This window comes from Tripterygium wilfordii, chromosome 21, assembly GCF_013401445.1.
Source record: "Tripterygium wilfordii isolate XIE 37 chromosome 21, ASM1340144v1, whole genome shotgun sequence".
NCBI classification, from domain to species: Eukaryota; Viridiplantae; Streptophyta; class Magnoliopsida; order Celastrales; family Celastraceae; genus Tripterygium; species Tripterygium wilfordii.
The window spans coordinates 1,083,388-1,098,020 of record NC_052252.1 but is presented as its reverse complement, the minus strand read 5'-3'; the positions used below and the strand labels follow the sequence as shown (position 1 = coordinate 1,098,020).

Here is a 14,633-nt window from a genome sequence, read left to right as displayed (position 1 = left end):
GGCTGTAAGCAATGGATCTCTGAAAGAATAAAAATTTAGAAAAGAGAGAATTTAGTTACAAGAAAGCAATATTCCTATATCCACCAGGGAAAAAAAAAAACCCTTTGTTATAGCGTTTATTCTTTGAGAGACATAGGTCACTGAGTTACAGATGGTTGTTTGTGTATAAAGAAAGCTCAATCACAAAAAATAATTATCTTAAGTTTAATTAATTTAATTGAATAAAAGTCTAATGAGATCTGATTTAAACAATATTGTTTTATATTCAACATTATTTATTCTTCAATTAGACAAGATGGACATTCTAACAAATATGGATTGAGAATTATAATTCTTCAGTGTCTGAGTCCCGATATTTGCTGCATCAAGATGCGGTGAACTGCCTGAGCTCCCGATGCTTAGATGCTTCTTCAGTAAGTATTATGGCTGCAAGATTGACAAAGACAATGTTCAATTGCTACAAGCGAATCTTGTGCATTATGAGATAAAGCAGAATTTGTGTATCAGTTTTGTACCTGAAGATGAGAAGCTCAGATTAATAAGTGAGATTGCTAACAAATACACTCTTCATCTAAAGCATCAAGAACACCATGAGGTTAAATTCAAGACTGCAGAAAGCTAAATCTTGGACATGGACATCCAAGATATCTGCAGCGATAACAGCAATGAGGGTTCAACACAAACATTGAAGCTCAGGATACCAAAAAGCATTTGGTCTCGAAATACAGTCACTTGGTAGCCATTTGGGTACCACACCCAACTATTCTTTTAATGGCTTAAATCATTGTACTAAGTATGGGAGTAGCTACACAACCAAGACAAATAGACAAGCCTCATCAGCCAGGAGTTCATTAGGTGAGACACGGAAAATTCATGAGAAGTCGATTATCTATCTTGAGGACATGGAATTGAAGTCTTTAAAGCAAAAGGAAAGGATACGCAAACATGAACATGAACACTTGAAGAAACAAAGTACAAGCTCAGACAAAATGGAAAAACTTTATATAGACAAGTCATGTTCAAACAGAAAAACCATACCTCCTAAAATCCGGTCTAGGTGGCTCTCAACTGGTGATGCCTTGGCTTATAATCAGAGCCAATTGTCTGCCAGAGATAGTCGTTCTTTTGACGGCTCAGTGCATACCATGAAAGAAAAAAGAGGCAACTCCCCTGGCCATGTTCATCCGAAACTTCCTAACTATGAAGATGTGGTAGCTAAGCTTACTGATATCAAGCGAGAGCATAAGCAGGGACAAAGCTTCTCAAGGTACTCATTGTTTATGAGGAGAATGTAGCCAAAAGGAGGCTGCAATTATAGTGAAAATTTTCCAGTTTTTCCTCTTGACTCTCCTACCGCCCCCCAATAACAACAATACAGGATATAGGTGATCATCTAGCTAGCAACTATGCCTCAAGACCACAAATATCCTAAGCCAATTCATAGCATTTTTCGTCCGAAAATACCTCGTATATCCCACCACAAAAGGAACCATACTACGACACAGAGTAATTAGTTAAAGAGAAGGACATGTAACAAAAAATGATGGCAGAGCTCTTTTGGTCGTCATCATCCGAGTCTTTATCCCAAACTTTTGCATAGCTCTTTTGGTACATAAAATAAATTTACAAAAAGATATCAAGCAATCTGAAAAACAAATTGACATACTCAAGATGCATACAAAACAAAAAAAAAAACATGCTTTCACACCAATCCTAGTAAATAACAATTCAGATTTACATTAGCAGCTTTGGCAGCAACTCCCGTCTCCCAAAGGCTTATTACGTATCTGTTCATTCACCAGGCATATATCGGCCGTGTGATCAAACAAAGAAACTCGCAAGTGCACTACGTACTTTCAGTAAAACCATAATCCCATGCAGAGGCAATACCAAAAGGAATGAACGTAAGATTAACCTCTTCCTGATCCTTAATTTGTGGCAGAGTTTCGGTTTTTACGTCCAAACAAAAGAAGCTTTCGAAAACCTTTGGCAGCTTTAGGAGAGTTTTCATCACTGTTCCATTTCTTCCTGGAGTGGGCTGCTTCAGAGTCCATTCCATCGATTGGAGGGGTGGAGATTTCTAACTCGCGATTTTTTGGTAAGTAAATATCTTCCTTTAATGCACCATAATCCTTAGAAGTAGAAATAACCACAGCTTTTTTTGGCGATTCTGGGATGGGATGTACAGTAATTTCAGAGGTATAGTCTCCACAAGCATCAGAAATATCTTTTTCATTGGAATGAGTTGGAGAAGCTGTGGTTAATCCCTTATGATTTCCTTGATCCAGTTGTGCATGTTGATCTTCAACAGGCTCAGATGAGGTTATGCCAAGAGGATTACCGTTACAACCTTTACCACCAAAAGTGTCTCCTTCCTCAACCATATTTACTTGATTCTTCACGATTGAAGCTGTAGTATGTAATTCCTTTATATCTTTAAAATCATCGGTGACATCAAGGGGCTGAGTTGCTGCTCTGGCTGCTACCCCTGCTGGAGCTGCTGAGGTTGCTTTGTCATCCCTCTTTGCTTGGACATCAGATTTAACTTTGTTTAGACCTGGTTTCTCATTTTCACTGCCAGAATTCTTCTGCCGCAAGGTAGCTACACCATTTGCCTTCACAGTTGCTTTTTTGGGATCACCAGATTTTGATTTACTTGATGGAACCTGGGTAGTCCGAGCAGTTGCAAGACGGTCTATGGTGGAACTCCGACAGATGGGTTTATCTGATTTATTTGCCTCTTGGATCTGGGGCCGAATTTTAGGTTTGTCATTCTTTATGGAAACTGCTGCAGATTTCTTGTCCACTGGGGTTTTCTTAACTGTTGCTGGACTACTCCTGACAGAACTTCTTTCACCAATTCTCTTCTGGCGTTGGATCAGCAACTCTTCCATCCTCTTTCTCCTCTCCTCTTCCTATCAAAAAGGGAGAAAAATAAAGGAAAACGATTCATAAGATAGGGGGGGAAGAAGAAGAAGAAAGATGAAACAGGTATTAGAAATGTATTGAGGACTAAGGGCACTTCAATAGCTCTGAAATCATAAAAGCTCTTTTGTTTGGAAGCACTGACTAGTCTGGAATCAGTCCCTTTAAGGGTTCCAACAAAAATGATGAGAAATAGAAAGGTAGGCAATTTCATGATGGCTTCCAAACATTGACCACATGCATGCCTGTAATAAAAGATTTAAGACTATGGCATATTTATTGAATTAATCTGGTTCTTTTAAAGAAGGAAATTGAATAAAACAAATCAAAACATGTTAAAATAATTTTTTAAAGAATGTAAACCATCAAAATATTTTTACTTTTTTGTGTTCTGCCACCCCTACTTTCTGTCAGGCACTGAAAAAGATCTTAAATTTGTGTTAATACCTTCTTTAATTTCTGCTTCTGAGCAGCTGCTTCACTCGCAGAAGATGGTTTCCTGCTCCTTGATATAATTTCAGATTTGCTCTTCCCAAGCGTCCCATTGAAAACCTTGGACCTAGCATTTTCACTTGAAACTTTGCTTGTAGACTTTTTAACATTAGAAGGCAGTTTTTCATCAACTTCAGGTGTTTCAGTAACAGAGTTCTTTCCATTAGCTGCAGCAGATGAGAAATTTTCATATTGAATTTCTGGAGTCCAAGTTACGACAGTATGATCCATAGCTGAATCACGTTCAAGTACCATGCAGAGATCATTTGGCTCATCAGCACCATAAGCATAATCCTTATCAAGGGAAGCTTCAGCACCAAAATTTTCAAATTGAGTAGCTCCAACAATGTCTATATCTGCTTTTAAAAAAGAATCAGGGCGTTCATCTACTAAGGGTCTAGTTTGGATCATGAAGGAGTCATCAGCTAAAACATCTGTCTTATTATTGGCATGGTAATGGTAATCACCATTGAAAGTTTTGAACTCCATGCCTTCATTCCGATCTGCTGATTTAACCAACTGGTTGCTGATAAACCAATCTCCTTCTTCTCGACTTCTGGCTTTGGAAGGTCCGGTAGCAAGATCAGATGAAGTAGCATGGGAATAGCTTCCTGATTCGTTAATTTTCCGTGAAAATAACATTTCCTCATACTCATTGTCCCTTTTCTTTATAACTGAGCTGGCACTTTCACTAGTTTCAAAGTTTTCAATGTGAGTTGTACCTTCATCACCTGTATTTCTCCCCGTCACAACAAATGAATCACTTAAAATTCCCCGCTGTTTCACTACTTTCTCCGATTCCAGGTTAAGCACAGAAAACCTCCCATTCCCAGAACTCTCAGTTCCAAAGTATTCTTCCTGACCCTGTACAGTGTGTGAAGCATTTCCAGAATCATCCAAATCTTTCTCCTTCAAAAGGAGGTTCTGGAAAACATCCCAGGAGTCCTTTTTTTTATTTATATTTTTGCTTTCCTGATCATCGACATCGTTTGAATTTTCTTCAATATTATGGTACTTGGCCCCATCCTTTCGCTTGTGATGCCGTGAGACTGATTTATGTCGTCTTCCCAAAGACTCCACTGCTTCTTCTACCTGCTGTTTGATAGCATCTCCATCAATGAACTCATCCTCATCAGAGGTCTCCTCGGACTCATCCCTCTTAGAAGTGATGTAATTAATATTGCGAATGACTACTTTTCTTTTGGACTTCTTTCCATGCTTTTTCTTATGACCTTGCTCCCCGGAAGAATTCTTTTTGCTGTTCTGTGCATTCTCGTCTGATCCACTGCCAGAGCTGGAATCACCAAGTTCACTGGAATTATCTTGCTCTGAAGCTTCCCGGTCTTTTCTGAGTGAAGATTTCTTCCTATTCCTCGACGATGATCTAAGACTTCTTTGATCATCAGGTTCCCAACCTTGACCGGAATCATCCACATTTAGGGGCCATTTCATGTTCCCAGGAAAATATGGAGGTGGAGCATGCATACCAGGAAAAATGTAGCCTTGATATGGAGGAACTTGCTGAAACATAGGACCTTGAAAATTATAAGGAGGCAGATGGTTTGGCCACAGCATGGGCATCTGGGTCTTCCCATCTGTTGACGGCATCTGAGTAGATGATGGCAAGCTGCTGTCTGCAAAATATATGCATGAACAAAGATGATTCCACTTATTACACAACCAAACCTGATTAATGAAGTGTAGTAGTACCATAGGCAATGCAGGAACAATAAATTAAAACAGAAGTTTGAATATTGTACAAATGATAAACAACAATTAAAATGTCTAATATATGTATATATTAAGGGGAAGGATTTTGTCGCAAAGTACTATTTCTTTACACATTACCCTAAAATTTTTGTTTACGAGCAGATCTTTTTCATAGAAACTCCGACCAATACTTCATAGCAAAACTTATATGTAACAACATATGACCAGATGCATGGCAGTGCATAAGAAATTGCATTTAACAACTTCAAAAGTGCAAGGTGGTGAGGGGAACAGTTTATAGGTTATCTGTTTTGCATCAATAAGGTCAAACTTCGAGAGATGTCATGATAGTGCAAGTGTGAAGGCCTGAAAGGAATCATAACAGAACATCTGGACCATCAAATTTGGAACTTAGAAGTCTCATGCACAGTGGTAAAGATCGAAAGACTATTTGCAGAAAAGAAGAAACTTGGATGCTCAACTGTACCTTGTTTTGCATCTAAGCTTCCAAGACTTGTAGTTGAGTCAGAAGCATTTAATAGACTAGGGTCATTTTCTTCGCCAGCAAGTATGACTCCAGATGTTGCAAGATAAGGCAACTCAGGCCTTGCAAACGCCTGCATTGCAGCTATTTCGTCCATCCAAAGCCTATCTTGATTCTTTTTCTTGCACAATTCCATGAAATTGATGCATGCTTCCCTGAATGAAACCGCAAACGTATTATGAAAATACAGAAGTATTTCACTACAAATATTAGGTTAAAGCAAACAAAATCCAGCGGTGATACTTTTTTGGAACGGAAAAACAATCAAAAAGCCAAGAATGAATACTAAGGAACTTATTAGTTAAATCAGTCAAAGAAATGCTTCCAAAGTTATTGATTTAACATCTTGTGTACATTACAAAACCTAAACTTTTAAGAGAACAGCTTATATCAGAACACAGTCATCATCGGGTTTTTTTTTGGCACCTCAAACGTGAAGCTCCAAAAGCATCTGAAAAGGATATGAGATCATCTATGTAGTCCAGTTCAAATCCAGCAACCAGAGCACGGGCATAGGCCATGGCTTGCTCTTTGCGGAGTACTGCCCTCCTAGTTTCCAGAACTCGTTGAAGACGAACCCTGTTCATCATCCCAGGCTGACCAATCAATTCACATTTTATTGGAAACAAGCATATGCCGTCACAAAAAACTGCCAAATGCAACACTAGATAGTTTACTTGGAATTTTCTTTATGTGTAGCATCGTCAGTTCCATTGGGCTCACCACTCCACTAAATTCCACATGACATCAAAGAGTTCAGTTATCATGCCATAAATATAGGAGGGAATACCATGGAAATGTTGTATTTCAAATTTGCTGTGATAAATGACTTACCTTGGATGATGCAGATGACTTCTGGAGATTCCCGACAGCAGCTGACACATTAGCAGTCAATTACAATTTGGAAGAATTTATCTCTCAACTTCCATACACACAAAAGGAAATCAATTGAGAATCGATAAGCTGTTAGTCAGTTATGGTGCTTCAGCATAACATCAGCATTCCTCAAATATAATGCATATTCAGGAAGCCAAGGCATTAACAACGAGACCTAAAGATATAATCCCTCACTTTGCAAGATTCAAATCACTTATTTTTAAGTACAGAAATTTGTTCCTAACCATAGATGAATTACATCAAACAATAATCTTCCAGACCGATGAAGTTTCAGATTACCTACTTCTAAAGAATAGTCCAATAAGAATAATCTGAATAAATAAGCGAAATCCAAATTAACCAGGTAGCTTGACATCAAATATATCAAATCTTAAGTTCACTGTACACAGGAAATCAAGCTCCACAAATACCTTCTGCCTCCGTTGCGTCTGACAGCTCATTTGATTGGACTGAACTCTCGATCTGATCTATTTCTCTCTCTATGGTCACAAATCTCTCAAGAAGTTCCGGCGTGCTGACAAATCTCACAAATCTATTGCAAGAAGCACAAAATTACTGAAGGAAGTAATAATAAGAAAAAGAAAAAAAATACTATGTGATCTGGGTAGTCATTGAATCATACAAAAAGATCAACCTAACACTTCATCATTAACTGCAACTTCTGGAAACTCAAGCATTCTATCCAAATAAACCCATTTCACCATTAACTTGCATTATAATTCAATTTCATTCATTACAAATTCGACACCATAAGAATTAGAGCAAAGTCATGTACTGTTCGCAATTGATGATAATGATCCAATTCAAAATTCAGCACACTTTGCCCTAAAATGAAGAACCCATAAACAAGAATTATATGATACCTTTGCAGAGTGGCTTTGGTGAACCATGGGGCATGTGAGGCCACAGGGCGTAGAGTGACAGAGTACCCTCCTTTGGAAATCTGATCCTTAGCGCATTTCAGATGAGAAACAAATGGTTCCAAAAGCCCAGAAGCCAATTTCTCAGTCACATTACCAGCATATATCACCAGATCACACCTTCAAGAATTCAGAGAAATTCAATAACTTTAAACCATAACCAATCACTACAGAAAAAACCTATATAAAAATGTAAACCACATATCTGTATAAGCTGCCACATCTTTCAAGAATTTAATCGAACAGCTTGTCTGCATCAACAGAGTACCCACCTGGTTCTAGTAGGAGTGAGTTGGAAGAGGGCATGATCAAGAAGAGTTGCAGAGTCCATGGCAAGACCAACTTGGTAAGCACCCTTCAGAGCCAAAATAGATCTACAGTGCTGGAATCAGAAACTGCTGGATTCAGTTCAGCACATTTTGAGCTCTTGCCAACAAAGAGAGAGAGTGCCAGCAGGAGGTGATGAAGCTGGGCACATGGGACTCATGGGAGGCAGAGAGAACAAGTGGTGGTGTGAGAGGGCGATCTGATTACTTTTCTTCATGTGGCCCCCATATGACTGCCGACATACACATCTCTTACACACGCATACATAGATGTAAGAGCTTCCAGTTCCAGTTCCTGCTCTGTGTGTTACAGAGAGAATGAATGTATGAAATTATGAATAAATGAATCTAAGCTTATGTGGTTGAGATGTCAATTTCCAATCTTGTTCTCAAATATACCAAGAAAGATTTTATTTTTTCACATTCTTCTATTTTATTTGGTGTCAGTGTCAATGTGGATCGGTGGATGTTGCTGGCAGAGTGAGCAAAGAATAATAAACACACTGCAATTTATCTTCAATAATCAATACTAACATTGCAGCTTTTTAACCTAGCCAAGCAAAAATAGTGCCTTCTCACAGGGAGTGACTTCCAAATATTGCTTTCTATGCATCATTGCCTTTTATCCCATGAGTTGGTCCCAATAATCTCTACTGAGTTGTACGCACACAATACAAGGAAATTTGTGGGTTTAAACATGTCTCACATAATACACATGACATCCTATGTGTACAACTCAACAGTTGGGATAATTGGGATACTGGCTACTAGGATGTATAACATTACTGACGCTTTTTTGTGATTTGGAGGATTTGGAATTCAGTAGATCTTAGTGTCTTTTGTTATAACTATCACAAATAATGAGATGGACGCATATGATTTTTCATATGAATCATGTGCGTCTATCTCAGCATTTAAGAGAATTGAAATAAAAAACACTGGGATGCTTAACTTTTTCGTTTGCTATTTAATGCTATATATACTTTGTAGATTCAATCAAACCACATTTTGATTTTAACCAAAGATGAGGCAATCATTAATTAGAGTTCCATAATTATGGGTTGTTACAACTTACAAAAGTTGATTTAAGGCTACCCACTAAATAATAAGTTAACATAACCTTATTGAATTGTTTGCATGGTAACAGACAAATGTCAGGATGACACGTAGTTTTAGATTTGAATCTTATGTGAAGATCAAACATATGATTGATCTAGAGCATGTGATGGGTCGTGCCATTATTGCTGAGTTTACCACATAAGAAGAGTTCCATGGTGAGTGGACTTTTGGATGAGTTCTTGTTAATTTTAATAATAATAATAATAATAATAATAATTTTTTTAACATTGTTGAAATTCTCAGTACAAATATGTTGTTCGCATTGGACACGGACGATTTATTTTTCATGGACCGTCATCATTATTTTTTAGGCCAAAATACGCTTCTTCAAAGGGTCACAGTGACACAACGGACACACTAAGCTCACAAGAGATATTGTCATCTTTAAGCTTCGATTCTCAATGGATATATCGGTTTACCCTTAAAATTTTATTTATATGCGTCTTCAATGGGAGAGGAGTTATACTTTGTTTATAAATCATTCGGTTAGATTATGCCACTAATTAAAAATGTTTAGTATTGACAAAAACTGACAATAATAATTGATATTATCTTATTGTCAACTACTTATTATATAATCACCCTTTTGAACCATGTCAATTATATCTTCCCCATCTCCCCCCACCATGGGCCCCCTCTTTTTGGTTGCCATAGTAGGTATACCTTACAATTATAGATGATGTCCATGAATGACACCAAATGTGACATTACTTGTACTAAACATCATAATGTGTGAGACTCTCACATCATTTATATATGGAGGCTGGTAGTTAATGGCAATCCTTTTGAATTGGAAAAAGAAAATATTCCTATGGATAAAAAGAGCTTAATTATATAAGTTATGGGGAGCTTGGGCATATAACATAAGTATTGGTATTATTTATTTTAGGGCATTGATGTATTAAACCTAACCATCCAAACTTGAAATGTTAAGTCTTTAGATTCTGGGTCCATCCATAATCAATTTATATTACATATTATGTACTTAATTAACAAAAAATGCTTGAGATTACCCCCAATCAATATGGAATGTTGGATGTTAATTAGAGGGTTCTACCTAACTTTGGTGCTCAAGACCTCAGCTAGGTAATTAATTATCTAATCAATATACTAATGATGAAGACATTTTTTAATTAAGCAATTACCCTTGTGTGATTTGAGTTACAATGGGACATTATAGAAAACATTAGTACTATATCTAACAAGCAAGATATGAGTGGGGTGTTGAAAGTGAAATAAGAAATGTCAAGGAAGGAGTATATATATGCAACATCATATCATGTGAGTGGATACAAAGCCTTCAATGAAATAACTCTCCTACCTTACCTTAGCTGGATATATCATGACATCTTAAGTCTTGTCAATGATCCCTGCCCAAACACCCACTTTTATATATATATATATATATATATATACACACATATATGATATGACGAGGGACACTTTATGGGTCCCCCAAAAGGTCATAATTAGTTGATATTGAGATTGCAACCACAACATGTATATCCACACACACACACACAAGCAATGTATATCTTCCACATATAGAAGCACCAAAAAAATAGATACATACATACATACAATTAATACATTTCATGTCAATATAATGAGCAACATTTCAACTACTAGACGACCCTCTTGAATTTAACAATCACAGGAGTCTTGTTAAGGCTACAAAATGTGAAGATAAGAGACAGTTGCACACGTGAACTCTTAATTATGTGTGTAAACTTGCAAACATATCTGAAATGTGAATATTTGTTCGTCAAATGACACTTTTTAATTTGTTGTTGATATCTATGGTTGCGGAGTGTTTTTGCACCAAAATATTGTCAGATCTGGGATAAGATTGGAAGAATCTAAGCTATTCGGCCTTCTCTAGTGATTCAGTTGGTTCGGGTCTGAATCTCTTTGATTGACATATTCAAGTTCAACTCGTTATCCAAAACGATCTTAAGAAAGAAAGGGAAAAAAAACCAAAACCTTCTATGTACTTCTAATTAATTGGCTTTGACCCATTAATTTTAGCTAGGGCTGCAGATGAGTGAACTCGTGAACAAGCTCGTTCGTTGTTCACGAACAAGCTTGGTTAAGTATTCTGAAAATTCATAATTAGCATTCGTGAACCAGCTTGTTTAACTCTAAAAAACATGTTTATTAAACTTATTCCTTTTGATAAATGTGTTCATTAATAAGTTTAATCGAGCCAAGCTCAAGCTTGTATTTGAATTGAACAACCGAGCTTGGACATCCCAAGCTCGTCTAAAGCTAAAAATGTTAACAAACCGAGCTTGAATGAGGCAAGCCGGCTTGGTCCGTTTGCAACCCTAAATTGGATTTATGATTTCTTAGCACTGTGGGCCTGTGGAAAATTTTCTTGGGCCTCAAAATGGGTCATAACTTGCCCTTAAACTTGGATTGCTAGTGCTATCAACTTTGGGCCATATATGGGCCTAGCCCTAACTATTGAGTATTGAGAGAAAACTGAGTCAATTCAATTCAATTCAATCCAAACATGAAAAGTCCACATGCTGTTTGCAATAAACATTAATCAAGCTAGCCAAGGCAAATGCAATTGAGTGTGGAAGAGAAAAACCATGTGAGCACTTGTAACTCATCCACTTTCATGTGAACCCTAACCACATACCCCCTGTGACACACTTCAATTCAATACCTTCTCTTTCTTTATATATACACACACACACACACATATAGGTATATTTCCTTCTCAAGTACTCAAAGAAACACTAAATAGAGTTGATATGAAGAATATTCATTACTCTTTTCTGGCAGCAGCATTGCTTACCCTTGTCTTCATTCCAAACACCATCTCTACCATGCAAAGTAAGTGGCGCCCTCTTCATGATCAACCCGATAAATTAAATATATATATACATATGCTCATCTTAGTTATAATTGCATATGTTAGTATTAAATGTATCTACTATCTTAGACAATTTTATGTTACAGCATCTTCAATTAAAAGCTACTTCTCCCTACGGGTGTAAACGAATAGGGTTGCCCGAGAATGCCCCTTATATAGTTTTGACTAACGATTGGTAGGTTTATAAAAGAGGAGTTGTAGTTTAACTTAGAACTCGTTTAATGTAAAAGGATCGCGAGTAACCCTAAGAAACCTGAGAATATATAGCTCAGTTTGTTTAGTAAATAATCCGAACTAACTAAAATTTCATTATTTTTACGACTTATTAACTAAACAAACCGAGTCCAAATGACAAATATTTGTGATATCATTCACGGTTAACAAAAACACCACTAAATGAGCCGAGCTATAGGCTTGGAGAAACCCGGCTAAACTTGATTTGTTTACACCCCTACCTACACGACATTATTCATGTTTTTGATGAAATTAAAGTAACAGGTTATTTATTTAACTTATTTTTGCAGACTATAGTCATGGTGGCATTATGGCAACAACAACTCATGACGATCAAAATCCAAAAACTTCAATTGGGGAAAGAGAGCAAGAATTCATGAGACAATTGAAAAGAGGACACCCACAAGAAGTAGCAGGATCAAGATTGCCAGATTGCTCACATGCTTGTGGTTCATGCAAACCATGTAGATTAGTAATAGTTAAGTATGTTTGCTCCTCACTTGCTGAGGCTGAGACATGCCCTATCTCATATAGGTGCATTTGTCATGGCAAATCCTATCCTGTCCCTTAATTAATTAATTTTTTTAATTTATTTTATTTCTAGGATTCAGTCAAAATTTTGAGATTTTTTTTGTCAATTGAGTCAATTCAAGGGTAAATTTCATTCAAATTAAGCGATTTATCAGTTTAATTTAATTATATATGAAGTTTCCTCATACATATGTATATACATATATATATGTTTCATTTTCACCTGTAATGCAAGTAATTAATTACTATATTCAATGCATTGTTAATGGATATTCCATTCAACATGTGATAGATAGCTAGGTCTATTCAACTTGATTGAAAAATTCCCAAATTAAATATATATGTAGACAAAGTTTACTTTGAAAATCAAAGTAGAGACAAAAGTTAGGCATATGTGGATGTGGGTTTATGTTCTATCTCAAACATGGTTCCTCAATCGAGAAAGTTGTGGAAAAAGATAGATTTTGGTAGTCTATGCTTGTGACTTCAATGCTTGTTTGTACTAAAACCTATTTTGGGCTTTGAAAACATAGAACGTCTTTGAAAAGTTTGAAAAATTGACAAAATGCAAATTCATCTCATAAGTAAATTTTAATCAAAGCGTGGAGAAGAGTAAATAAAGCAAAATTCAAACCTGTCTATATAAGGAGAACCAACAATTCCTTCTAAAAAAAATCAATATCGATAAAGCCGAATCGAATTATTCATACATCCGTCCTTCTCAAACCCTATAATAACACGTTCATATACATATGAAGATGCAATATCCTACCACTTCTTCCATCATGAACCTCCAACGCCATTTATACAGACAAAAACGTGATGTTAAGCGATGTGATGTTTTCATAAACCATAGAGGCACCGATACGAAACGAACCCTAGTAACCTTGCTTTATGATAATCTTACTAGGTTAAACCTACGTCCATTTTTGGACAACAAGACTATGAAACCAGGAGACAAGTTGTTTGATCACATAAATAGTGCAATTAGAAGTTGTAAGCTTGGTGTTGCTGTGTTTTCACCAAATTATTGTGAATCATACTTTTGCCTCCATGAATTGGCACTTTTTATGGAGTCTAAGAAGAAGGTGATTCCAATCTTTTGTGACATCAAGCGGTCGGAGCTTCGGGTGGTTAACAATGGAGTTTATCCAGAGAAAGATGTGTTAAGGTTTAATCAAGCTCTTGAGGAGGCAAAGTACACAAATGGACTTGTCTTTGACTCCTTGAAAGGGTAATCTAAATCTCTTCCTTCTTTGATTGTTTAATTTCTTTGCATATCAAAATCAAAATCAATGCATATGTGAACGTAATTTTTAGTGCTGAAATTTTATTTTATTTTATTTTACTATTTGTTTCATTATATATGAATCAGAGAGTTATTAGTGGATAGCTTAGCTGGTTATCTCTCTAAACTTATGACGTAAAGTATCTCGCCCGAGGTCGGGAGTTTGATTCTACATTGGCGCAGCTATTTCTAAGTAGATTACACTATTAACTATTGGGTGGGTTTGTGCGTGTCTAATCCTACCTAAGTTTGGGCTTAGTGGACTATCCAAAAGGCACACATGCCGAGTTGTTCTCGGTTATCAAAAAGAGGATTACTTTGTGCGTGCCTAATCCTACCTGAGTTTAGGCTCAATGGACTATCCAAAAGGCACGCATGTTGAGTTGTTCTCAGTTATAAAAAAAAAAAAAGGATTGCTAACTAGTTCAATGTGATTGTGTCTTGAATGAGTTTTTTTGTTAAAAAAATAAAAACAAAAGGGTTACTAACATTCTTTTTTCTCTGTTTTTTTTTTTTAACAGGAATTGGTCCGAGGTAGTGAATAGTGCTTCAGATATGATCATCAGGAGCTTAATTGAAATAGAGAACCAAGCAAGGATGGATCAACTTAATATTCAAATGCATCAACTAATGAAACACTACACTACATCTACATGAATATATATGTATATATTGTCACACCCAATATTGGATCTTTGTCACTTAATTTTCTTGATTTTCATAATTTTAGAAAAATAATTTAGGATTAATTCCCATTGTTACT

At 36.4% G+C, this 14,633-nt stretch overlaps 3 protein-coding genes across 3 annotated transcripts; 2 read left to right on the top strand and 1 right to left on the bottom strand.

Annotated features, from left to right (window-relative positions):
- Positions 1-1,541: 1,541 nt before the first annotated feature.
- On the bottom strand, positions 1,542-8,281 carry LOC119988498 (COP1-interacting protein 7-like). Its single transcript, XM_038833557.1, has 9 exons — positions 7,761-8,281; positions 7,432-7,608; positions 6,979-7,100; positions 6,506-6,546; positions 6,349-6,401; positions 6,098-6,250; positions 5,615-5,826; positions 3,373-5,051; positions 1,542-2,915 (listed from the first exon to the last, which is right to left on the bottom strand). The coding sequence occupies exons 1-9, from the start codon at positions 7,817-7,819 to the stop codon at positions 1,929-1,931; spliced, it is 3,483 nt and encodes a 1,160-aa protein (XP_038689485.1). The 5' UTR covers positions 7,820-8,281; the 3' UTR covers positions 1,542-1,928.
- Positions 8,282-11,513: 3,232 nt separating this feature from the next.
- Positions 11,514-12,661, top strand: LOC119988140 (protein EPIDERMAL PATTERNING FACTOR 1-like). Its single transcript, XM_038833080.1, has 2 exons — positions 11,514-11,777; positions 12,342-12,661. The coding sequence occupies exons 1-2, from the start codon at positions 11,696-11,698 to the stop codon at positions 12,620-12,622; spliced, it is 363 nt and encodes a 120-aa protein (XP_038689008.1). The 5' UTR covers positions 11,514-11,695; the 3' UTR covers positions 12,623-12,661.
- A 679-nt stretch (positions 12,662-13,340) lies between these two features.
- Positions 13,341-14,527, top strand: LOC119989511 (TIR-only protein-like). The gene is made up of 2 exons (XM_038835092.1): positions 13,341-13,816; positions 14,392-14,527. The coding sequence occupies exons 1-2, from the start codon at positions 13,341-13,343 to the stop codon at positions 14,525-14,527; spliced, it is 612 nt and encodes a 203-aa protein (XP_038691020.1).
- The last annotated feature ends 106 nt before the right edge of the window (positions 14,528-14,633 follow it).

Coding starts and splice junctions, on each gene's coding strand:
- LOC119988498 (XM_038833557.1), bottom strand. CDS start 7,819: ATGGACTCTGCAACTCTTCTTGATCATGCCCTCTTCCAACTCACTCCT. Junction 7,609..7,760: donor CTCACTCCTACTAGAACCAG/GTGGGTACTCTG, acceptor GAATTCTTGAAG/GTGTGATCTGGTGATATATG. Junction 7,101..7,431: donor ACCAAAGCCACTCTGCAAAG/GTATCATATAAT, acceptor TTCTTGCAATAG/ATTTGTGAGATTTGTCAGCA.
- LOC119988140 (XM_038833080.1), top strand. CDS start 11,696: ATGAAGAATATTCATTACTCTTTTCTGGCAGCAGCATTGCTTACCCTT. Junction 11,778..12,341: donor CACCATCTCTACCATGCAAA/GTAAGTGGCGCC, acceptor TTATTTTTGCAG/ACTATAGTCATGGTGGCATT.
- LOC119989511 (XM_038835092.1), top strand. CDS start 13,341: ATGCAATATCCTACCACTTCTTCCATCATGAACCTCCAACGCCATTTA. Junction 13,817..14,391: donor GTCTTTGACTCCTTGAAAGG/GTAATCTAAATC, acceptor TTTTTTTAACAG/GAATTGGTCCGAGGTAGTGA.